The sequence below is a fragment of the Apteryx rowi genome, unplaced genomic scaffold (assembly GCF_003343035.1).
Source record: "Apteryx rowi isolate R43461 unplaced genomic scaffold, aptRow1 scaffold_14, whole genome shotgun sequence".
Classification (NCBI taxonomy): domain Eukaryota; kingdom Metazoa; phylum Chordata; class Aves; order Apterygiformes; family Apterygidae; genus Apteryx; species Apteryx rowi.
Genome location: NW_020447641.1, coordinates 1,818,526 through 1,843,784, shown reverse-complemented (window position 1 = coordinate 1,843,784; position 25,259 = coordinate 1,818,526). Strand labels below are relative to the sequence as shown.

Genomic DNA, 25,259 nt, shown 5'->3' with positions numbered 1-25,259 from the left:
GGTTGCACGGCAGTGGCTGCACGAGTCCTGATGTTAGAGGCAAAGGAACAATGCCTTTCTCTGTTCATTCTTTCCTGTGACTTCCCCTCGTACTGTCTTGAAACTGCATGAATATTGTAGTTTCAAGGCCAGCCTGCTCTAGATATTTTAGTGTGCTGTTTGAAAAATGGTTGGTTACAATTTAATTTGGATAGCTGTCACTTTTAAGCTTCATACACACGTAAATTCTCCAACTGCTTCATGTACTTATTTAATGCTTGAATACACAGAAAGGAAAAAAGACAAGCTATAACATATTTGATAAAATATGCCAGCTTGCCTGTTTTAAAAGCAGGGGAAAGAGATAGCTTTGTACTTCTGACTGTCTGTTTAGCACTAATTGGGAATTATTTTTCCTCTTACTGTCCTGAAAGATGCAGGGGAAGAAAAAGAAGAAAAAATTGCTCTCCATTGCACACCTTCGCAGAAACTTGGTTTCACAGGATTTTTTTTCCCTGTAACAGGCTTATGAACAAATATATAGTAAAATGTGTTATTTAAAAGTCAAATATCATGCAAAACAAATCTGTTTGGCTTATGTAGATAATGCGAAACATCAAACCTGTGTTTTTTGGATTGCTGAATCTGCATTTATGTAGTTTTCACTTGTGGTCCCTGGAACCATGTAGCTATTCCTACAAAGTGTATGTTAGAAATACTAAAACACTAGGAACTCATGCTGCAGAAGACAAGGTATAACAAAATTCAAAGATGAAAGAGAGACTTCACCTCCCTAGATGAAACTAAATGGTGGAAGGAGGTTTTGTTAAAACAGTAAAATAGCAGCACGCACGTGACAGAAAAGGTAGCCCGCTGTGAAGGCACTGTATTAGTCTGGATAGGGATATAGTCCCTAGCTTTACTGTTTGCCTGCTGTGTGTAAACAGAGATCAAGGAAAAAAAAATACATGCTAAGAAAAAGTAAAATACTTTATTTTTCCTCTACAGTAAGAGAAGTGGAAAACAAGCATTGCAGAACAATGAGGTAATTTTTTCTTCCTGTAATATTTTTAAATAATACTGATGATTTGGTTTGCATTCAGTACCATGACTGAAGTTTTACTGGGGACAGAATGATGGGTATGGTGCAAATGTGATCTGAAAGATGCTTCAAATTTGCATTGGTGAAACAAATGGAAGACTGGTTAATCATGTATGGCTGAAGTTTGACTGCATAATGATAATGGTGCTTGATGCCTACCATGTGCTTTTTTTAATCTTTGTGCCTTATGAATACTTGAGGACTAGCTCTGTGCATTGTAACAAATAGTTGCTTGTAGATTTGATGTCATTTGCATTTGCTGTTAATTTGATTTAAAAAAAATATGGGAATAGATGCAGAGTCTGACAGTTTTTAAGAAGTAATTCAAACTTTTGGTAGGTTTGACATTTTCCTGATTTTTTTTTTTTTAATTCTTTTGTTTTCAACAGAATGTATCCCTTTAAGCCACTTTTTTTTGTTTGTTTCATGTTCAAATAAAATACAATAGTTAAGCCCGAGGGGCAGAGCCCATGATTAGAAATATTGGGTCTTATGGTGGTATGAATAAAGAACTATTTCAAATGCTTCTAGCATTGCTGAAAACTTAAAGGCTTGTTTTGAGTAAATACAATATTATACACAAACATCGTGTTAATTTCCAGCCAGATCTTTACTGTATTACATTCTATAAACATTTGTGTTTTGCAGACCTATATCCATTTGTAAAAACCTAACTAGCTTTCTTGTATTCTTACAATTCTTGGGTGTAATTATACTGAATGAGGGATTAACAGTTTAAGTAAAGAAATTGAGGGAAAGAGGATGTTGGAATTAATGGAAGTGCAACACGGGTAGAGATGGGGAAGAAGTGAGTAAAGAGGAAGGGAGAATAGGTGCAGCTGAAACATCAAATACATTTAATCGGGTATCTTAAGAATTTCACACATCCAGCATTGTATTGGGCACTCCTGTTAAGGAAAAGCAATAATTTCTGTAGGGCTGTAATTCACTAGGCCTGAACAGTAATCTTGTAGTTGTTGGGCTTGCTTGGATTTCTCTGTAAAAGTTATTCTTAACTAAATATTTTTGCACTTGCCATATAGCATCCTATCAGTCTGTAGTTCTTATTAACACTTTTATTTGAAAGGGAAAATACTGCAGTTAATTTCTTTCCATGGGCTTCCTCTGAGAACATTTGGAGTAAATTGGTGCTTGCTGGATCTCAGAGCTTGCACTTGTTGCCCATTGTGTTTCATATGAAAACAGTAAAGGAAGGGGTTCAGTTGGACTCTCTGTAAAAGTTTCTGTGGTTTAATTATCCCTGTAAATAAAACAACAACAACAAAAAAATTGTGAGTGCTTGCTAGCTTTGTTTCAGTTGGTTAATGGTGAATCACAGGCTACTTTCTGTCTTTCTCTTCCATCCTGCCTTTCCAGGTTTTTCTTTCAGATTTCCTGTCTGTGTTATAGTATTGCTATAGACATTGATAATTAATGCATTATCATATAGCATGAAAATGTTTCACATGAATCTTGAGTATCAAAGACAGCAGGGTTATGTTGGTAAGAGGGAGTTTAAGTTCATGTGTGTGCTCTTTTAGTCTAGCTTCAGGATTGAATTCTCATGTAAAAACTGTAGAGATGAAGAAAGAAAAGTGATCTGGAACATTAGCTTGTTAAAAAGTATTCAGTTTAGTCAGGACAGAAGATAGGGCTATATGGGGTAAACAAGTGTAAAATGACCCGAATAGAAGTCATATGGTTGTAGAAGGGGGTGTTTTTTCATCAGGTAGATGTAGTCCACCAGGAATGGGTTGCACTGTTAAGAGGTAAAGCAGTAACAAATTTAGGTTTCACTTGAAGCACGTTTGATCTGTACAGTCAAGGAGTTCAGACCTGTGGTAGTCTAGACAAAAGATGGAATGCATCTTTTAAAATACTGCATGATGATGTCTTCCAGAGGCAAGCAACTTTAAGAGATGACAGAATTTATATCTGTTACTAGACAATGATGCTTTTATTAATACTACATTACAACTTGTAATTGGACATTTTCGTGCTGTGGTCTGCATTGTTTGTATTACATTGTTTTTAACACAAATTTGAAATAATTTTTTTAGATTATAGCAGCTATTTCCTATTGCAATTTGTTACAATAACTCAGTTCTCTTTACAATTTGTTAGCTGTGAGGGCATACACTCCTGATTCTTGTATTTCATTTGACTTGTGTGAGTAAGTCTTAAATTGGAGGGAAATGTTGCAAATGTGCTGCAGAAAAAAGGTAGCTGCAAATAACCTGGATAAGGAAAAATATCACATCAACATTTAAACAACTTATTACAATACAGAAAAAATTCACTTTTCCTGTTTTGCTGCTTCTGTGTGATGCAGAAAGAGGGAAAGAAGGAGCGAGCAATGGTGGACAGAGTGTTCATTGCAAGAATATGTCGAATCCTGAAAATAATGGTCCCTAGAACCTTTTGTAAAGAGGTAAGCATTATCTGCAGTAACAAAAATGAGTGGTTTTGGAGTTTTCTTTACAAATTATATCATTTAAATGAAAGCATATACCTCACTTCAATAGGACAAAAGCGTGCTACATTTTTTTAAAGTGTCAACATAATGCATTAAAATAATATAAAAATCTACATGCGTGTTCAGTAGTTACACCACTGAAATTGCAGTCTGGTTATGACATAAGCCATTGACTGTCAGCTAATAACTACTGTCTGTAGCATATCTTCTAAAAGGGCATCTGGATGTTGCTTATTTGCTCGATCTGATGCAAGGTAATCCACTTCTCTAGGTAGATGCTTCCTATTTTGAAATAGCATGCTGTTTCTCCAAATTTTGCTTTTGTAATTCATTTTGGCAAATTGACTCTCTGGTAAGGGATTGCCTAGATCTAAATATTAGCATCATTTCAGGAAAGCTATGCAGAGTAGAACTTAGCAAGGTAAAGTTATCCGCTTCAACATCCTAGTCATGGTTTCCAGAACACTAAGGTTTGGGGGGGGGTGTTTGGTTTTTTTTGTTTTTTTGAGAGAGAGAGTTAGTTGAGCTCAGAACTTAAGTGCTGGACTGAAATATATTGGAATTTCAAAATACATCAAGCACAGTGAATTCCAACATGCAGAATGTCAAGCAAGCAAAAAGCCAGCATGGATGAACAGGGACCTTCTGACTGAGCTCATATGCAAAAAGGAAGTACACAGAAGGTGGAAGCATGACAGGCTACTGAGGAGAAATATAGAGATTTTTTGCCTGTGCATGCAAGGATGGAGTGGAAAGCCAAAGCTTGGCTGGAAGTAGAACTAGTCAGGGATGTGAAGGGAACAAAGAGTGCTTTTGTAAGTGCATCAACAGCCGAAGGAAGGCTAAGGAAAATGTGAGCCTCTTGCTCAGTGGAGCAGGGACCCAGTGCAAAGAACATAAAGGCTGAGGTACTCAATGGGATTTTTTTGCTTTGTTTTTTTTACTAGCAAGGGCTGCTGTCTGGCCTCCTAGTTCCCTGAGTCTTCTAGCATAGTCTGTAAGGAATACAGCATTGTCCAGAGTAGAGAAAGATGCAGCTGGGGAGTGCTTAAGGCTGTTGGAAAAGCCACGGGACCAGACAGTAAGCATTTCTGAGTGCTGAGGGAGTTGACCTCTGTCATCTTAGAAAGGTCATGGCAATCAGAAGAGGTTACCCGTGACTGGAGAAAAGCAAGCATCATGCTCGTCTTCAAGAAGGAGGATACTGGAAACTACAGGGTGGTCAGCCTTACCTCATTCCTGGGAAGGTTGTGAGCAAATCCTCTTGGAAGCCATCTCCAGCCACATGAAGAACAAGAAGGTGATTGTGAACAGCCAGCATGGATTTACAAAGGGCAGATCACATCTGACTAACCTGATTGCTTTCTGTGATGAGATGACTGTCTGTGTGGATAAGGGGAAGCAGAGGATGTTATATATTTTGACTTTAGCAAGGCATTTGATGGGTCCCATAGAGTCTTGATAGCCAAACTAAATTAACTAGGTAGGTGCAGTGAGGTGGGTGGAATACTGGCTGGATGGTTGGGCTTAAAGGTTTTTGATCAATGGTAAAAGGCTCAACTGGACATCCTGCTGTTGGAGGGAAGTGATGTTCCCCTCTATTCAGCACTCGTGAGACGGCATCTGGAGTACTGTGCCCAGTTTTGGAATCTCCAGTGCAAGGAAGACAATGACTTGCTGGAGGGAGCTCAGGAAAGAGCCATCAAGATGATTAGAAAGCTGGAGCATATGACATACGAGGGCATGCTAAGAGGGCTAGGGTTTTTTTTAACCTTAAGAAGAGAAGRATAAAGGGAGATGATAATGCTGTCCACACCTACTTGATGGTAAGGTGTGGAGAAGATGGCGACTTCTCTCAGAAATGCTCTGTGGAAGGATGAGAGGCAGTGGATACAAGTTGGGACACAGGCAATTCTGATCTGATGCAAGGAAAAAAATTCTTCACTGTAAAGGTAGTCAAAACACTGGAACAGGTCACCCAGAGCAGTTGCAAAATCTTCATCCTTGGAGACCTTTAGAATATGACTGGGCAAGACTGATCTAAGTTGCCCCTGTTTGGAGTGGGGAATTGGACTAAGGGACCTTAAGAAGTTCCTTCCAACCTATATGACTCTTATGCTTATGGCAGAACGGTGTCTCATGATAGCAACGGTTGATGCATAAACTTCTCTATTGTCTCTGCACTTCCCTCCATCTAATAACACGTAGATATGATATAATCATTTCCAGCTGGGCATATATATCAACCAAATGTAGCTTTTTAAAAGACAAACTTTTTCCATAATGAGATTTTCTTGAGTAAAAATGTAATAATGTATTTTATTTATTAAAAATATTGTATGTTAATGTATTTCCTGCAAGGTAAGCTAACAATTTGTTAGCTGGGGATGAGGGAGTAGAAGGTTGTAATATTCTTTTTTTTTTTTTTTTTTTCAGATAGAATAGGAACTAACTGAAATATAGATGTGATTTGTATTCATTGGTGAACTGTTACACTGTTATTTTTGTACTAGACAGGTTATTTGCTACTTATTGCTGTCATGCTGGTAGTCCGCACATACTGTGATATTTGGATGATTCAAAATGGAACGGTCATTGAAAGGTATATATAAACTTGTTTATTTTAAACACTTTCCTGCATTTAACAGGGAAAGTGATCTATATTAGAACACAGGTTCAGACATTCTATAGTTTTCTTTTTGTTTATATAAAGCTAATTGGAAGACTGGTATAGTCATAAGTTTATAGGGTGGGGGGAATCCTATATTTTTGGAAAGAAAAATATTTTTCTCTGTTGTTGGATAGAATTTCATTTTATTTTTTTAACCAAATTTACCTCTTTTTTCCTGGAATTATTTTTGGTCTTTTTTTGTCACATGACAAAAAACACTGAGAACTTTCAATCTCATGTTGGCCTGAACTTCTGTGATAAGAGAGCACTTCAGAATACTGTAGTGCTATAGTGATTCTACAGTGAATGAAGTCAGTATTCTGTTATACTTCTACAGTGAGATGCATTTTGAGGCTTTTGATCTGTGTACATGTATAGTAATTTAAAAATCATAATCAGAAATATGTAATGCTGTTAAATTATACATACATTTTTTCGTAGTGCAATTGTAAGCAGAGATAAGGCACTATCCAAGATGTTCTTTTAAAATTTATAGCTGCTGTTCCAATGGTAAACAGCTGTTGAAGATGAAAGCATATGCAGTTCTGTGCTTTGCTAATGTTCCATAACTGGTGCAGCACTGAGGCAACTTCTTTGGGTCTCAAGCAATTATCCTTGAATTGATTTAAACTTTAAACAAGTTTAGATTTTATTTTTTTCAAAAAAAAAAAAAATCTGTTGCTACATGTTTCTCCTATTTACTTTGGAACCTGTGAACTGTTGGTCTTTTTCCCCCCCCCCTCTACATCAAAGAGATTTTTTTTTTTTTTAATGCTTGCCAAAAATACTTACAATTCAGAACTGATTTTGATTTTAAGTATGGGAACACTAATAAAGTTCTGTCTTGTTATCACTTCCTCTATTCAGATGGAGGACTCAGTTTCTATTCTTTCTAAGCTGTTGGTCAGCCAATAACAGCAGCTTACTCCCTCTGTCTAGCTTATACATTAATTAGCACCTTCAATTCTATAGTGTCAGGAAGACTCAAGATTTCCTGCAGTAGTTAGATCCTTTATATAGGAGAAGAGAGTTTATAGGTTATCGGGAGAAGGTGAGAATACTTTTATTTTGTATCTATTTCTAATTGAGATCACTTTTCTAGAAAAGTTCTTGATTTTTTTTTTTTATTAAATATCTGAAATTAGACTTTTTCTCAGGTCTAAGTGGTGTTTTATAGTTTTTCTTTAAAAACTTGTAAGAAACTGGACAGAGTTACTTTTTAATTGGAGTTACTTTGTTGTAAATAAGTCTAAATAAATCCTTAATTTCTTTTAATTCTTGTTCCAGTCAGACTTGTGGTTGGTTTTGGTTTGGTTTTTTTGAATCACATATTTTGTCTCCACCCCTGTTGTAGGAATTTGACAAGTAATCATGATGCAGCAATTGGTACACTTTCTTCTCAGTTTTGCTTCTTATTGTCCTGTTTTCTCTATTCATTTCTTTGATTTTTTTTTTTTCTTCTCTTGCATTTTTGGGGTTTATTTTGGCACACCTCTCCTTCAATTTTATACATTTCTTAAAACTCACAAGAGGTAAGTGCTACTGCAGCACTCCAGGCTGACCAGAATCTCTGAAAGCCGAGAAGGAAAGGAAAGGAACTAGTATTCTGTGGCCGCTGCAATGGTGAACACTAAATGCAAGCAGCTTCTGCAGGAGCAGGGAGATAATTGCTTCTAGTGTGCTGCTTACAGCTTAAATTACAGAAGTATAAGACTTGATCCCACAGCTGGCACTATGGTTTTCTGCAGTGACCTCCTTTCTGTGATCCACTGCGTAGCCTATTCGTCTGCTTTCAGCTTAGGAAATGCTAGTTTACAGTTTCTCTTGCAACTAACACTTAGCTTGTGGTCCTTTGCAGTGCCATCATTGGTCGCAGCAGAAAAGATTTCAAGAAATACTTGTTCAACTTCATTGCTGCAATGCCTGCTGTAAGTGCTTTTTTGTTGCCATATTTTTAGTAGAAAATATTTAAAATATAAATTAAGAAACTGAGAAAATATCTCAAATGAATGCCTCAAAATCCACAAAATCAGTTGTTCCACATGCAGGTCTGTGTTAAGATAGATTTTCATTTTTGGCTTCAGTATGTGGGAGACTGTATCAGCACAAGTTTTCATATTGATTACAACAATTTTGCTGACAGAAGTATTTAGGCTTTTAGGTTTGTTTTATAGTAGTTTTGAGAAACAGTTTAACTTGTCATCTGTAGTACAGCATAATAATATTTTATGGATTGGGATCTGATGTTTAAATATTCCAGTTCTTGGATTCTTTTGACACCATTGAAAATAAAGGTTTTCTTTTTAGTCTTTAATTTTCTAAACTACTTACTGCTTTTTCTAAATCTTGTTCTTTTTTTCCCACTCTTCAGCCTTCCTTCACTCTGTCAACATCTCGACCCCCCACCTGATAGGAATAAATTACTACTATAAATTAATAGATAATGTAGCTGTTTTAAAGTAGGTTTGAAAATGAATCAACCAGTTTTAGATAGTGTTTGTCAAATGGTGATTATTTTCTAGAGCTTATTAGGAGATATAAAGATAGGTTATTTGAACACTGTTTAACATCATATCTTTGGATGTGATAAGATCCACTGAGATTTGGGATTCTTAAAAATGTAAACCAGGACCTAATCCGTAGTCCTACAGACACTTCGGTACAGTTGGTCTTAATTGTGTTAACTGTATTACTAACTTCAAGGGGACAATTCTCCTGTTTTAAGTGCTTGCATGATCTGTGAAAACTGATCTAAAAATGTTCGTTCTTGTTGGTTAAATTTCTGTGTCTTAAATTACTATGTTGCTGTTTGTTTTTTAGATCTCTTTAGTGAATAACTTTTTGAAGTACGGTTTAAATGAACTGAAACTTTGTTTTCGAGTAAGACTCACCAAATACCTCTATGAGGAATACCTTAAGTAAGTAACAACTTGTTAAATGTCTAATGGTTGTAAAAATGAAGTTCTTTGATTAAAACGAAACCAAGCATTTCAAGAACATAGTAAGAAAGTAGTGAGCTGCTTAGTATGTATACTGTTTAAAAAGGGCTTCTAGTTGCAGTCAACTTTCAGTTAAGCATGAGTGGTTTATTCCTGGTTGTATATTGCCCCTGGCACACGTATGAAGACAGCAAAATTGGCTCCATTGAAAAAAAAAAAAAAGTTTGGATTCTGCAGTGTGAAAGCTTAATTGTATGTGAATGCACTGTACTGCTTCCATTACTGGGTCAAATCCCCAAGTCCTTTAGGTACTTTCACACAGTAAAGAGATTGTACTAATAAATTTGCAGACTGAATTGGATGCATGAACCTGAGTGGCTGCCTGTGCCTTTCTGCACTGAATTTTGATTGTCAGGTGTGCTGGAGCAGGGTTTCATGAGGGTTTACTAACTCAAATGCAGCACCTGTGCATAGAGCAGCCTGGGGCTCAGCTTCAGCTAAGATCACATCCTGGAGCCTAAATGTTTCTGCAGGATTTAATCTGAAACTGGTCAGGCAAAAGTACAAGCTATGGTGGCTCCATACAGTACTGAATGTCTGCACTACATTCCCCTATAGTTGTATGATGCAGGGGCTTTCCAATTATTTGAGGTCCCAGGTAATTAATTTCTGCCACTCAACCTTTTTTTCGTTTCAGAGCTTATACGTACTACAAAATGGGAAATCTGGACAACAGAATAGCTAATCCAGATCAACTCCTTACCCAGGATGTAGAAAAATTCTGTAACAGTGTAGTGGACCTATATTCAAACCTTAGCAAGGTGAGTCTTTTATAAGAAAACTTTGGGTAATAGTTGTGCATGTTTAGGATGTTATGTCAGGGCTCAAAATAATAGTTTGCAATTATAAGTGTTTTTAAACAATACATTTTTTGTAATAGTGTCTTACTTCATGTGTGTTGATCAGAGTATGGTGCCGAAAAGAATTGAGTGAGATATTATATTGTTGATTTAGCCTCTCACTTTTCCATGCCCCTTCTAAAGCATTGTTGTGGATCGTCATACTTTTATTACGTTCGTTTAAAAAAAAAGCTGCTACATTCTTTGGCAGTTGAACACTAATGAGTAAACTTTCTTAGCTAGTTATTTAGGTTTCAGAGGAAAAACAATTTTTTTAGTTATATGATTACAATTTGGGGTAGGGAGATGGCTTGAATATGTGTTTCCCTCTGTTTCAGGTGTAAATCTTGGGGTTTTGTGGTTTTTATTTTCTCCTTTTTCAGTTAATGAAAAAATTTTTAGGCTTTTTTTTTTTTTTAGTATTCTTTGGGGCTCTATTGTTTATGTAAGCATAAGTGTAAAGGAAAAAGGTTACTGAGTTTACAAACTTCTGGCTACTGAATCCATAGTTCAGCTGCTATAGCTTTGAGAGAAGGGGAGAGAACATACTGAACAGGATTGTTCCAGATTGGAACGTTGCTTCCCTCAGGTACATAGGCAACTATATGGCGTTATTCTTCCGCTCTGTGTGTTTCTGCTTCTCACAATTACTTCAGTTAAGAAAGGGGCTTAGTCCAACTTTTGTTGGTTCGTGAACGAAGATGTTATAGATTTAAAATAGTGAAGTATTGTGTGTGTGTGTGTGGTTTTTTGTTTGTTTTATGGCTAGTGTTTTATTTGAAGATCATGGTGTTATGTTCACTTCTTGCATGAGCGTGGCCAGGAAAATGTCATGTGGCTGAGATTCCTTTTATTTAGCAGTTAGTTTGCATAGTAGGTTAACTGAAATATCATGCTTTTAACGCAGAGCAATAACTGTTTGGGAGAAGGTGGGTTTGGAACACTTTTATACTGATGTTATCTTGGTGTTCTAATACGTTTTTTTCTATTCTTCTGTTGCAGCCCTTTTTGGATATAGTTTTGTATATCTTCAAGCTAACAAGTGCAATAGGAGCACAGGTAAACTGAGTGTTATTTTCAGTATTAAAAACAAGTTTCCCCTTCTTTGACTATAGCTTTGCACCCGTTTGGAGTCTTGAGGAAAACACTAGATGTTGATTATAGATTCATCCATTATTTGAAAGGATATGTCGAAAATATGCTCGTACACTAACTTTTAATACATTTAAATGCTCTCTAGCTTGACTCAAGGAAAATAAAAATACCAGAATTTGCACACACTCAACAAACTATTATAAAACACAAGAAAGTTCTTTTTTCTTCGAGCAGTTACTCAAAAATCCTGTTTACTAAAGTGTCCTTTCTGGCTGTATTATATCTTGCATGACTTTCCTTTAAGGGAGAAACCTGAGTTTCTCTTTTTCTTTATAGTTCACATAAGGTGGAGCAATTACTTGCATAGAGCTTAGTACTCTCACTGACGAAATGTGAGAAGCAGCATATTATGCTTTTCTTCAATGCTTGGAAGGGGAAGATGGGATAGGAAAGCAATTAAAAGAGACCCTGTACCGCTGAAACAAAAATTGTTTCTGAAATGACAGGCTATTAACTGTTTTGTTTGATAGATATATTTCCAGACATGAGAAAAGGTTAAAGAAACTATAGGGCAGGAGCTGTATTTCTTCCCCAATTGCTTGCTTGATTCATACTATTCTCACCTATTCCGTGGTTTAAATTATCTATAAATTTCAATAGTTTTCTTCTGAAATCTGTTCAAGTGAGCTTATATGTTGTGCTCAAATACCTTAAGGGAAAAAATTATAAGGGTATTTTAAACTACACATGAGCTGCAAAAAACTTAACTGTAAAATCAAAACACTTCAATTTCTGTTAAGATTGCTGTCTGGAAGCTTACAACCAACATTATTTAGCACTCTGGCATTTAAATACTACAATCGCATCTCTTAAATAGCAAAAATTGGGGCAGAGGGGAACAAACAAACAAAAAAACCAATCTACCTTGGATTCTACTCTGTGTTGCTGCCAAAAAGTGTGTTTTCCTCCATTTAGTGAATCTACAGAAAAGCACTTGGTAATAATAGTGGCCTTTTTCCTGGTGTCACAAGGTTGCTGAAGTTTTAAATGTTAAATCAAAAAAGCTAATTTTAAATAATAGGAATAAAAACAAATTTTATTAAATCCTGTATGACCATTATATTCAGCCCCCTTTTTTCTTTAATTAATAAGCTCAATCATTGCAAAAATAATTCTTAAACTTAAAAATGCAAAATAATGCATTATCAAAAATACTCAGGTTTCAACAAGAAGTAGCTCTGGGACACGTGATACAGATTTTGGAGTAAGGTATTGTAAACTTAAGTTGCCAAGAGCAGGCAAAAGTTTTGCCAGCCTATGTTAGTAAACTAATGCTGTTGCTGATTTCTGGTGGCTCTCTATTTGTATGGGTGTATTAATGCAGCAGGAATTATAAGAAAAGGTATTTGACTTGTAATTCGGGTTATTTGTATGGCATGGCTTTATGCAAGCTTAACCTAAGATACAGGAAAAACCCAAGATCTTGTTTAGGATCCAAATAAGCATGTGTGTGTTTTCTTGACTTTCACAACATATTAGGCAATTTTCTACTGTTACTCCAAAGTTTTTGAAGTTATGAAATTATTGCTAAGAGGAAGGTTTTTCCCTGTTGGCTGACAAATCAAGGGTTAGCACTGAGGTCTCTGGCATTTGTTTGTATCAAATAAATATTGAAAAATCATATCCAATCAGTTTAAGTTTACCTAGGAATATTTTAGGCATTATTAAGCACAGGCTATTTTTGGTAAAACTAGAAGGCTGTCAAAAGTCTTAGTAGAAGAAAGGCTCGGATTACCTGGGTTGCTTGTTGCAGCTTGTATCTGTAAGCCAGTAGTTTAATATCTCACGAAACTTCTTTAATGCAATGATAGCGAACCTTCTCTTGCCAAGTTTCCAAAGATAGGCTTGGCTAATGCTCTGTACCTCAGATGGTCCTACTGCACCATCCAAAGGTTTCTGCTTGGTCCTTTATGCCAGCACCCAGCTTTGCCAACATTATCTCTGAGACTAAGCTGATAGGCCTAGCTGAACCTAACTAATTTTTCCATAGTCACTCAGATGTCGTTGCATTGCTCTCCCTGATACAGATCTGCAAGAAACTTATGTCAAATTCAGTTTATGCTTTTAGCTTTTTGCCGTGTGCTTCAGTGATATTCAAGCATGTTACAGCTTAAGAGGCTCATGTTGCTGTTAGTGAGCCCTGGTTGACCAAAGCTTGGGATTCAGAAGAATAAGAGATCCCTACCAGGACCACTTGTGAGAAGCAGGAGATGCATGGGTCAAGAAGGGGGCGGGGGGATTGAAATATTGACAATTATAAATGTGGCAAAAATATAGAAAAAGAAGTAGGTAGAAATGAATGGAAGGAAGTGAGAAAGAACCAGGGAATTTGTAATAAGCAGGGAGAGTAGGACATGGAGATTGCACTGGGGGAAGATAAAACTTGTGTAGAAGGCTGGGATGAGGAGGTAATTTGGGGACAGGGAATTAGGAGAAAAAGCATTGTCTCTGGCATGAAAGAGGCATGTAATGGGAATTGCAAGAGTTTGATGTTGGAGACCCATAAGGCAGGAATGAAGGAACTAATGCTTTCTGGGAATTTTGGGTACAGATGTTGCATTCTGAGACCATCTAGATGGTGAGTTTTTATTTATTTATTTTTTAATATTCACAGGGTCCAGCTAGCATGATGGCATACTTGATTGTTTCAGGGTTTTTCCTTACGCGTTTAAGAAGACCCATTGGCAAGATGACTATTATTGAACAAAAATATGAAGGAGAGTACAGATATGTCAACTCACGGCTTATTACAAACAGGTATAGATTTACTTGGATAGTAAGATATAAGTAATGTGGCATATAAATAGAGGCTGGATGTTAAAATATATTTTAAAAATCTGATGCAATTGGTCCTAAGCAAGGTGTGTATATCTTTATGAAGATTGCTACTAAATAATTCCTGTGTGCATTATATGCCTACATCAAAAGACAGCTGTAGCTGTGATATAATAAATCTATGTTTTAATGTTGTGAAAAAGTAAAAACTGTTCTTATTTCACAAGGTAACTGAAAGAATTAATATTCCTGTGCTTTGTAGTTGACTTCTTTAAAGTCTTCAGCGAAATAGTAACGTTCTTTTTTTTTCTTTTAAGTGAAGAAATTGCTTTTTATAATGGAAACTTAAGAGAAAAACAGACTATTCACAAAACCTTCCGTAAACTGGTAAGATATTTTTTCATCTTTTAAAACATTTTAAGAAAAACTGTAATGAATTTTTGTCATGATGATTCATAAAGTTTAATTTTTCTTTTTTCACTGATCTTCTGTCAATGTTTTCTCCAGTTTTATATTGTCAGAGTTTTAAAGTTTATTTAACTCAATTTCAGTTAAGTTTATGTTCTTGAAACCATTGATGATGTGTTGGCAATCTTAAACTCGCTTCACTGGTTGCCAGCTTCACTTCAATGAATTTTTGTGTGGCAGTTGGTACTGTGATTTCAATTACAGTAATTATTGTAATTGAAATGCATTACATAAACTTTCTATGAATGTTTTGGTCAGAAAAATGATAATAGTGTAATACAGAAATGGATATGGAATCCTGCAGTATCTGACCTTTTGAAAAGTTGTCACGTGCTAATCTCTACTGAAGTTTTTTGGTTAATTAAAAAACAACTAAAATTAACTGAAAGACTTATCTCTTATCCCATTCAAAATTACTGTTGAATACAAACAAAAATAATAGAATGAATATGGAAAATATAAGGGAGAAACTGAGAAGTGGAAATGTCTAAGGTGGCTGTACATAGGCAGAAATAGCTACTTAAAAGTACTCGTAGCTCTCATGATTAAATCCGTTGCTTTCCAATTAATTGTGTTTCTAATTCTTATTTTAATACTGATTTTTTAAAATACCATTAGCACACTGAAAATTATAATGATCCTTAATATTACTTTGCTTTCTACTTATATAAGTCTTGTCTCTTAGTCTTTGATTCCTTTTCCCATACCTTCAAATTGCATGTTCAGAGTTTAAAGGTCCCTCAGTTCATTCTTCTACCAGTTCTTTTTTCCTCAATGTCTCTGGTGTTTGTTTTGCCAGATTTTAGTATTTCTGTCCCCTCTTCCTCTTTCTCTTCCTGCCACACAATTTCATTCTTTCTTGCAAATTCTATTGTGTGTTCTTTAATCTCGACTGTAGAACTCTCTTCAAGCCTTTTTCTTAGTCTTGGTGTGTATATTAATGTGCATCAAATTATGGTGGCTTGGTGTTTCAGCTGCTACAGTCATCAAATTTAAAAATAAATTTGTAGGCCATAAGCAGAGCACACCCTTCTGATAAAATGGTCTTTATTTTGCCACTTATGTCCTTTTTACCCACCACAACTACTGTTCTCTCACTATTCTGCTTTCAAATGTAGATTGTTTTGGTCTAGAGTGCGAGTCTTTGCTAGCAGGGACACTTGTGCAATGCTTGTCATGGTTAGGTCGCAGGCATTTTTGATGTATTTTTGGCTTACTGAAAAACAAATAACTACATTTGGAATCAAACTTCTGTAATGTGATGAAAGTGAGTAAAACAAGTACTGATTTAATTTGACCTTTCTATTTCTGTAACTTATCAGGTGGAACATTTGCATAATTTCATCTTATTCCGGTTCTCTATGGGATTCATTGATACTATCATCGCCAAATGTGAGTATTTGCCCAGTGCTAATGGTCTTCTACAGATAACAAATGAAGTGCTAAAATTTTTACATGAGCGTTTTCTTTTTTTATTACTTCACTTAATGTGTAGTTTAATATTTACCCTTAAAAACTGCAGACCTTGCCACTGTGGTTGGTTACCTGGTTGTTAGTCGTCCATTTTTGAACCTGGCTGATCCTCGCCATCAAAATAGTACCCATGCAGAACTTCTGGAGGTAAACAGTACAGAATAAAAACAATTTCCTAAATTTAAATTTTGTCAGTCCACATAAACCCTTTTTTTTCTCTCTTCCCACCCCTCCCCTCCCTCGCCTACTTTAGGATTACTACCAAAGTGGAAGAATGCTACTGAGAATGTCTCAAGCTTTGGGCAGAATAGTCCTAGCGGGTCGTGAAATGACAAGATTGGCTGGGTAAACTTAATAGTAGATGAGTAAAATAATATCCCTTAAATTTATGTTGTTGCCATTTTTCATCTCACTTTTTAAAAAGGAGACTGTAGAATTAAAATAAAATGAACTTATGTGCTTTGTTCTTTGAAGCACCCTAAAAATCTAGAGGTTAGAAGCATTTGACTTGAAAAACATTGTAGTTGAAGCAATGTTAATTATCTCCACTAGTAATTTCATATTTGAATAGTACAGCATACAATTTGAATGATTAATTGAAAAAGCATTGTCAAATACATGTAAATCAATTCTGTATTACTTATTTTACCAAAATATTTAAGTTCTTGAGTTTACTTTTTTAGAAGAAAAGTTCTTTTCCAAAGTATAAATATTTGGCTATTATGAAAAGAGGTTCTTGTAAAAAAATTGCTGAAGTTGGAGACCCTCAGTGCAACTCTAAAATATAAGTACTTCTGTTCCTGTGCTGGGCTAATTTTATTGAAATCTGCTGAGTAACTTTATTGTTTTGAGAATTTAATAGAGAGCTCATTTAGACCTTATGTGGAGAACTATAATTCCTAAACCTTCTAAAGATTATTTATTGTTTGTTTATTTGTTTTTTAGTTTCACAGCTCGAATTACAGAATTAATGCAGGTTCTAAAGGACTTGAGCAGTGGCAAATATCAGCGTACTATGGTATCGCAAGAAAAGGGTAAATGTGGCATATAATATGCAATACTTGCATCTGTTCATAGTAGTCCAGTCTCTAATACTTTTTTTTTTTCTTAATTTAAGATGTAGATAGAACGCAAGCTTCTGCTCTGATTCCTGGATCTGGAGAAATTATCAACACTGATAACCTTATCAAGTATGTGTACAAAGTTACCCCAACTTTAATATTTTTAAACTAGTCTTGCTTTTTAGTCTTTTCCTCTACCACTGTCAGTAGAGCTTTTAATGCACGTTATTACAATATGCAATTTGTGCTGTACAATAGCTTACTTAAAAATAATTCCCCCTACCCCCACTCAGCATTCCTGTTCTGTAAGTCAATCCTTTTCCTTTAATGTTAGCAGAAGACATTATGTTATCTGCTGTATGGACTTAGCCTTTTCAATAATATTTCCTGCTCTCCTTTGAAAAACTACTTCCCAGATGATTTTGTTAACATTTCTATGAGATTTCTGTTTAGGAATCTGTTGGTTACAGATTTTATTTTATATATATATATATATTTCAGCTGTAAAAATCAGTGGCAAGTCTGTATTCATTTTCAAAACATTTCCTTATATTTCTGTATGCTTTGAAGTACTTGATAGTTCATTAGTATACTGACGTAGCAATCCATTTTTCAATTTTTTGCAGTATGAAAAGCATAGTGTTGACATAGTAGTAGTACTACTAAAGCACAGGAATAAAGTAAAGCAAATTAAGAGATTAAATAATCTTGATCTCGTCACTGTGAAAAGAGATAATGTGTGGAGGGAAGGAAATGATAGAACTATAAACTGAACGGTGAGGAGGATGTCAGTAGAGAAGTCATTTGCTGTATGTCCTAGGACTGATGGAATCCAGTTTTGCTAGCAGGTTTAAAACAAAGTGCATCATTACATTTAGTTAAGGCTTGTAAAAAAAACTAAAACTTAAATATAGAATTTAGTTAAAAACTAAAAATCTAGTTAAAACTAAAAATTAAAGAATTTAGTTCTTTAATCAAAAACTAAAGACAATTAAACTAAACTAGTTCTTCAGTTTAACTGAAACTAAATTTTAACTAAAACTAAAGAACTAGAATTTAGTCAACTAAAGAATTTAGTTCAAAACTAAAAGTTAAAGTTTACATCCACAGGATGTTTTGGAGGCCGAAGGTTTGGAAGGATTCAGAAGACAATCGCATAAATATATGGGGGAAAAAAAAATCAGTAGAGGTCTGCTAAACACAGAGGTATCACTTTGGTTCAAGAACTTCCTTAGCTGCTGATAGTTGGAAGCTGGGACAGTGTACTGAACAAAGTATTGCTGAAGTCTTGCTCTGTTCCTAAAGTATTTCAGTAAGTATTCAATACTAGCTGCTGTTAGGCAACTACTCTCACTTTTTTTTTTTTTTCCATATCATTTTACAAATAGGTTTGATCACGTTCCCTTGGTTACACCTAATGGAGATGTTTTGATTCAAGACCTTAATTTTGAGGTAAGGCTTTAAATATCGTAGAAAAATGTTATGCTTCATAAAACATTTTAAAGTGAAGGTGATTGTTTCAGACCTGCTCTGAATTAAGAATAAATTAAAAGCAAGTGAACAAAAATGGAAGACAATGTGTTTATATGGTACGCTTAATGTTTGAACAAAATTCATTGTGGTGATAGTTTTTTAAAAAACTGTAATAAGCTATTGCCCCCCAAAATGTTTTCATTGTTAAAAGCCTGTTTTATTCAAGCCACAGTTAGTGCTAAACTGGATGGAAAGTTTTTAATTATTGGTGGAAATTACTCAGTGTAATGTCAAAAACTACTATGTACAAGTCTGTGAGGGCAATAGCATGTCTTATTGTCCATACAAATTTTTAACGGTACTTTCTCATTACCATTTCTATGTGTTGTCTTTACGTTCTTAGGTTCGATCTGGTGCAAATGTTCTGATTTGTGGGCCGAATGGGTGTGGGAAAAGCTCACTTTTTCGTGTTCTTGGTGAGGTAAGGGAATGATTTCAAATAAAAGGTGGGAGAGTCCAAAACACTGTTGTAATCAGACTTCTTTTTCTCAAGTTTAAACACTTTCTTGTTGCAGTTATGGCCTTTGTTTGGTGGGCGTCTAACTAAACCTGTAAGAGGAAAGTTGTTTTATGTTCCTCAGGTAGGACAAAGTACTTTAGTGACAGTAGCGTTCTTTTGCTCCTTAATTTGATGACTCTGTTTATAAATATTTGACATACCTTATTATTTGTAACTTTATCTCAGAGACCATATATGACTCTTGGAACACTCAGAGATCAGGTTATATATCCAGATACTTTAGAAGATCAACGAAAGAAAGGGATTTCTGACCAGGTAATAATAATTAGTTCAGTAGCCCTTATTTATCTCACTTAAATCTCATCTTAAAAATACATAAGTCACTATTAAAAATATTGCACATAGTTTGTTTTTAATATTAGTAGTATGGTTGATAGTATACCTTTATAATAGTATAACATCTTATAGCTTTTTTCAATTGTTTCTTATCTAAAATTCACTTAATCTTTATTTGTCATTACTGTTTCAATAAAAGGTACTGAAGGAGTATTTGGATAATGTCCAGCTGGGTCAAATCTTGGAACGTGAAGGAGGCTGGGATAGTGTTCAGGATTGGATGGATGTACTCAGCGGGGGAGAAAAACAGAGAATGGCAGTATGTCTCAAAAACAAATATTTACCAAGTACTGGAAATAGGTTAAAAATGAAATCAGAGTTGTAAGCATCTTTTTTGTTAATAAATACTTATTAATATTTTATTTAAAGAACAAAACAAAAAACCCTAAATACCTGAATATTGAGATCTACCTAAAACAATGCCTACCTGTACTCCTATTTTAACAGGAAACATTGAACATTTATCACTGCTTACGCTTTTGTTTATATAAGCAAAATTTGCGAAATAATGGTTTCTCAAAAATCTGCAAAGATAATATACAGCTCACAAATATCCAGTCTTCAGTGAATGTCAATTAAAAAAAAAAGTCATGCCACAGTAAATTTCTGGATGCTAATTCTTAGTTTAACTTCTAATATTGCATTATTGGTTGTGGTTCTGTGTCCACAGTAGTTTTTTGGTTTGCATTCCAGATGGCAAGGTTATTTTATCATAAGCCCCAGTTTGCAATTCTGGATGAATGCACCAGTGCTGTTAGCGTTGATGTAGAAGGCTACATTTACAGCCATTGCCGTAAGGTAAGCTTTTTCTTTTTGTTTCCCAGTAAATAAGGTGAGAAAGCACTGGTACATTCTCACTGCTCTGTGGCATACAATTTCTAGTATAAAAACACTGAACTGCGGAAGTAAAACTGCTAGCCATAGCAGTTGCTCTGTCTTTGAATGATAGGCCTCATATAATGGATGCACATACACTTCATCACTTCAGAGTATAGAATTTTTTTCATGTAGTAGTGCCTACAGAGTACAATCTTGCATCTTACCTGTTCTCCATTGTGTTCTACATATTCATATCTAAAGTAGAATATGCCCACTGCTATTTTATGTCTTTTCAGCCATTTTTTTTATTTGTGTAGCAAATTATTCACCATCTGGTCATAATCCAGGACAGTCCACATGTCTTTGTGGCACCTTACAGAAAGATAATCTTTTTGCCTTCATGTGATTTGTGAAGGCCAGTCTGCATCCTTCAACTATGGACAAGTCCATAGTTGAGAAGATAGTAGAGAAGCCTAGTTAACTGAGTTCCTAGGAAACCAAGGAAAATTATTCACCTTTAAATCGTCAGTTTAAGTTTATAATTAATAATTTTTTTTTTTTTTGCTGTTAAAGTTGCTGTTCTCAAACACCAGGTTCATTATTTTTTAGGTGCCTCCTACCTTCCCTCTCTTGCCCAGGTCACTTCATGTTTTACCAAATTATTAGGAGGAAAAGAATGTGGAAATCAAAAAATAAACAAAGCCCCACCCTTTTTTATTGTAAAATTTTGTGTTGAGACTACATGTCAATAGTCTTGAAGTTTGTATTTATGAATTGCATGTTTTTAGCTATTAGTAAGGTGAAAAATAAAGCAGTTATTTTCATTTTTCTTATGGGTTAGGTGTTATTTATTGTGTGTATTTTATTCTTGTAGGTTGGCATCACTCTCTTCACTGTCTCCCACAGAAAGTCACTCTGGAAACATCATGATGTATGTAGTCTTTGCTTTTGCTAAGGATATCTGTAGCTTGGTTGGGGGATTTGTTGTTTTTGGGTTTTTTTTCCTCTATTAAATTGACTTGAAAATGTAGTGTTCTCATTTTTACTTTCCAATGGATTGTGTTCTGTCTTTTTTACTTTCACAGTCCAGTTGCAGTAATTGAAATATTCATACACTTCTGGTTATGAAAGTTGAAGAAACCGGAATCCTTAAATGTATCTATAAATGTAGCCTATAAAACAGGAAAGGTTTTTAGCTTGCTAGATACTGTCTTGGATATCTTTTTTAGCCTCAAACAAAACTTGGAACAGAGTCAAGTAAAACAGCATAAAGTATTGCTTTCAAAAGGAACCTAATATACTTGTGCATATATATAAGCTCACCTCTAATATATGGAGATGTTTTTCTCCAAATTAAGATTTTAGTATGATAATTTTTTACACAGACAAACTGTCAGGGGGAAAAAAAAAAATCCTGAGTTAATACACAGGGATGAATGTGTACCTAAATTATACTGTCTTAACAAACAAGATTATCAGTGTTAAGTTTAGGTATAACCATCAGCAGATTTATGAATGATATGAACAAAAACAGTATAGCTTTTTTATTTTTCTGTCAGAGGTAATTGAGTTTACTGAAACATGTGGTAGGAGAAGCTTATCTTCTGGCCAGCTGAGTTTAAGATTTTGCACTAAAACTACTTCAAAATGCAATTTTTGTGCTTTATAGAGCTAGTAATTTGGGGGGAAGTTGATAACGTGTATTTTTTCTCACTTCACAGTTTTACTTGCACATGGATGGTAGAGGAAATTACGAGTTCAAGAAGATAACTGAAGACACAGTTGAATTTGGATCTTAAAATTCATAAACTGCACTGCTACAGAGACTGATAATTACAGGAAACATGTAGAATGGCAGACACTGTACAATAAAACTATTCAGCTTGTTTTTTAAACAAATTAACTAGGATAACCTAAAACAAGCTGTTAAGTATTTACTATTATGTAGGATATTGCTAATTGTGTATATGTTGGTTTAATTATTAATATGTACTAAGAATGTCCTTATTCTTGTGGTTTAAAAACCTGCCTAAATTAAATTGGGCTTAAATCAGTGTAACCTGATTCATCCTGGGATGCAAACCATTTGAAATCGGCTGATTTGACTTTTGTAGACCTTCTTTCCCTTCAGTGAAAAGCCCTGTTAAAATTAGGGTTGCTACCTCTCTTGCTCCTGCAAAACAGTCTTGGATTTTTGCTCTCTGTTCTATGCATATTTCTGAGTTATCTCACGTGGTGCAGGACGGTCTCCCATCTTCAGATCTGTGCCCTGTTAGACTGATGAAAGAGCCTTTTCCTTGACCAAACCTTGTGATGTAGCCAATATGCCCTTGCTTGTAAAAGATGAACTGAACCTCAAAGATGGAACTAATTCCCTTGGCTAAGAAAGTTAAGCTTGTTCTTTGGTGGGTTTTGGAATCTCTTTAGCTTTTGTCCGTGCTTAGGGTTCTGTCTGCTGCTCACCTCTATCTCTCTCCCAGCTTAGCAAGAGCTTCATCGTTCCCCCCACCCCAACCTTCTGTCAGAGAAATACTGTGATAATGAAGAGTTGAGAGGTAGTTGAGGGAGGAAAGGACTGACAGGAAAAAAACAGGAAAAGTGACATTCTGTGTATCAAACTGGATCTTTGAATATTTTTTCACATAGGGTTGTTCATATTTTCAGCTCTGAAGAAATGAATGGCTCCCACAAGTAATAGTAGAGGAAAGAATGTGGAATCACTCATTCTTATCTTGAAATCAGTAGGAGTTGGAATGGACTCAGATATTTCCTAAAATTGTCCATCTTCTGGAAAATAATGTTAGTCTGTGGAGTAGCAGACTGTCATCTGTCCTGTGTGTTCAGTCCTGTGATACTCACAGCAGTTGCTTTTTCAAAGTCCCTCCCTTTCTCCTTCTTTAATTAAAAAAAAAAAAAAAAAAATCAGATCTCCTCATGGTTTTAGCTGCTGTTCAGATCTGAGTTTGAAAATAAGTGGTGATGGTACTTTTTGTTTGTTTTTACTCTGTGTAGAGCCTAAAGTGATGCTTTTCATCCTTCAAATTTTCTTCTCATTTCTGTCCAGAGGGTTCTTGATTTCTGATGCCAATTTTTCACCAGTGATTCTCACTGTTGTCAATGGCCGCTAATCCCTATCGGTTTTCTTACTCCAAATGCCAAATCTCATTAAAGAAACTAAACTTTTTAAACAGCTTACTGTAACCAATTCTTCATATAAATGATTATTGTGGCTACCACATCACATTGACAAGCACAAATGCAGCAAAATGATTTCTATGATCAGGGAATACAAAGATATAAACTGAATTATTGTTCGGGCTCAAAAACAAAAAAAAAACCCTGTAGTTCTTTAGTGGTCCACATAAGATGCAACATAGGAATGCACTACATGAAGGCATGCATAAAATATGCAATAAATGTGCTCTCTGTACATCTATTATCAAGGGTTTAGATTTTTTAAAATCTTATAAAATTGATAGGTACTTGGATGCACTGCTGTCTGTTAATATTTACCGAGTTTAATTAGTCACTATCTTTCATATTGAGATTGCTGCCTGTTAATATTTTTCATTTATCATAATTCTTGCCCGCTACTTGTTACTAGTAACATGTTCTTTCATAGTACTCATGCCAACAGCTATTCTAGTATAAGAATACAGTGACCACAGTAGATTGATAGTGGAGGACATCAATGAAAAACACAAACACCTGTCCAAAGTCTAGCATCTTTGTGAGAATAAGACACCAGAATAAATTTTTGTGCTTGTTCCACAAGAAGGCAAATAGATGTCATATTTTACTAATTTTTTTCTGCACACTCAAATTCTCACATCAGCCTAATTTTATAATGTAGCAGATAGCAGCATGCTGTATGTGAGGTTGTAGTCTCTTTTCAATGTAACCATGAAATATGGCTGCCAGACAGCTGTTTTTGTGAAAGTTGTCAACACAAATGCAACTACTTTTCTTTAAAGGAATGTTTTAGTAGCCTTTTAGAAGGACAAAGAAAAAAAAAAATTTTAAATGAGAAAGTTGCTATTTTCCTTGTGAGCAGGGTGAATTCTGTAGTGGAATAGTGGACTTGGGATAGCTTAATTTTTTTTCTTTCTTTTTAGAGTGACAAGCAGAACCACACACAGCACACTGATGTAGCACGTCAGCAACTGGTCCCGCAATACTTTACAATAAATTGGTTAATAACAGAATTTTGCATAATCTTAAAGTTACTTTAAAAAGTAAAATATATCCAGTTCCATAACCAAGGAGGAATAGGTTTGCCTTTACAGATGTCATGAAGTTCATGAAAACTGAGGATGCTAATATCTTCTTAGGGCCAGGAACTTGATTCCTAAAAGTTTTAATTTTCTAAATATAGTGGGAGGAAAGAAAAGTATTCTTCAGAGCTTGATTGTAAAAGAGGCTTATAAAGAAAATACAAAAATGAGTGATGTTTTGGAATGGTGTTCTTAAAAGGCCTTACATTAAACTACTTAAAGATAGACTTTGTCTAATGAAGGAATGTAAAACCTAATGAAAATGATCAAGTCTCAGTTCTGTTGCAGAATTGCACTGTGATACTATATTTTAGCTGTTAGGTCTTTTTAATAGCACAAGTTGAAGTTTGGAAATGAGAATTTTAATCTATCCTAGTAAGACAAAGAACTGATAAATGTCTTCAGTCTCAAACTGTTGGTGCTTTGAAAATGTGCCGGTAATAGGCAGATGGCTGCATTTCAACAGTGGTGGGAAACATTCCTGTATGTAAATACTGTAAAGTGCTTTGGAGGGGGAAATGGCGCTATATAAATGTAAGACATTAAGTGCCTCTGAAATAATAAATCTGAAGAGAAAATATACCTAGACTTTTTATATTTCTTGTTGGTGTGATTAGGAATTTTGTAACAGTACAATGAATGCATGTTCAACAAATCTCAAGTTATTTATTGAACCTATTGACTTGCATTCGGCTTAAGGTCAGTGGCGTTCTCTGAAATTCATGCTGGAATCAGCCAGGCAGTGCCATCCAGTTGTAGGCTTAACAGAAAGATGAGGT

The 25,259-nt window shown here is 35.1% G+C and overlaps 1 protein-coding gene across 3 annotated transcripts; it reads left to right on the top strand.

Moving 5' to 3' along the window:
• The first annotated feature begins 987 nt into the window (after window positions 1-987).
• On the top strand, window positions 988-25,062 carry ABCD3 (ATP binding cassette subfamily D member 3). 3 transcript variants are annotated; one of them, XM_026057549.1, is made up of 22 exons: window positions 988-1,024; window positions 3,414-3,512; window positions 6,071-6,159; window positions 8,087-8,156; window positions 9,049-9,146; window positions 9,865-9,988; window positions 11,069-11,125; window positions 13,836-13,978; window positions 14,314-14,383; window positions 15,787-15,856; window positions 15,987-16,084; window positions 16,191-16,282; window positions 16,883-16,971; window positions 17,055-17,127; window positions 18,387-18,450; window positions 18,875-18,952; window positions 19,047-19,112; window positions 19,217-19,306; window positions 19,527-19,646; window positions 20,081-20,185; window positions 21,081-21,137; window positions 21,928-25,062. In XM_026057549.1, exons 2-22 carry the CDS (start codon window positions 3,438-3,440, stop codon window positions 22,003-22,005), a joined length of 1,806 nt encoding a protein of 601 aa, XP_025913334.1. In that variant the 5' UTR covers window positions 988-1,024; window positions 3,414-3,437; the 3' UTR covers window positions 22,006-25,062. The 3 variants fall into 3 exon arrangements, with proteins under 3 accessions (XP_025913334.1, XP_025913335.1, XP_025913336.1); XM_026057550.1 differs by lacking the exon at window positions 988-1,024 and having other exon boundaries at window positions 3,441-3,512; window positions 6,075-6,159; XM_026057551.1 differs by lacking the exons at window positions 988-1,024; window positions 3,414-3,512; window positions 8,087-8,156 and having other exon boundaries at window positions 6,072-6,159.
• The last annotated feature ends 197 nt before the right edge of the window (window positions 25,063-25,259 follow it).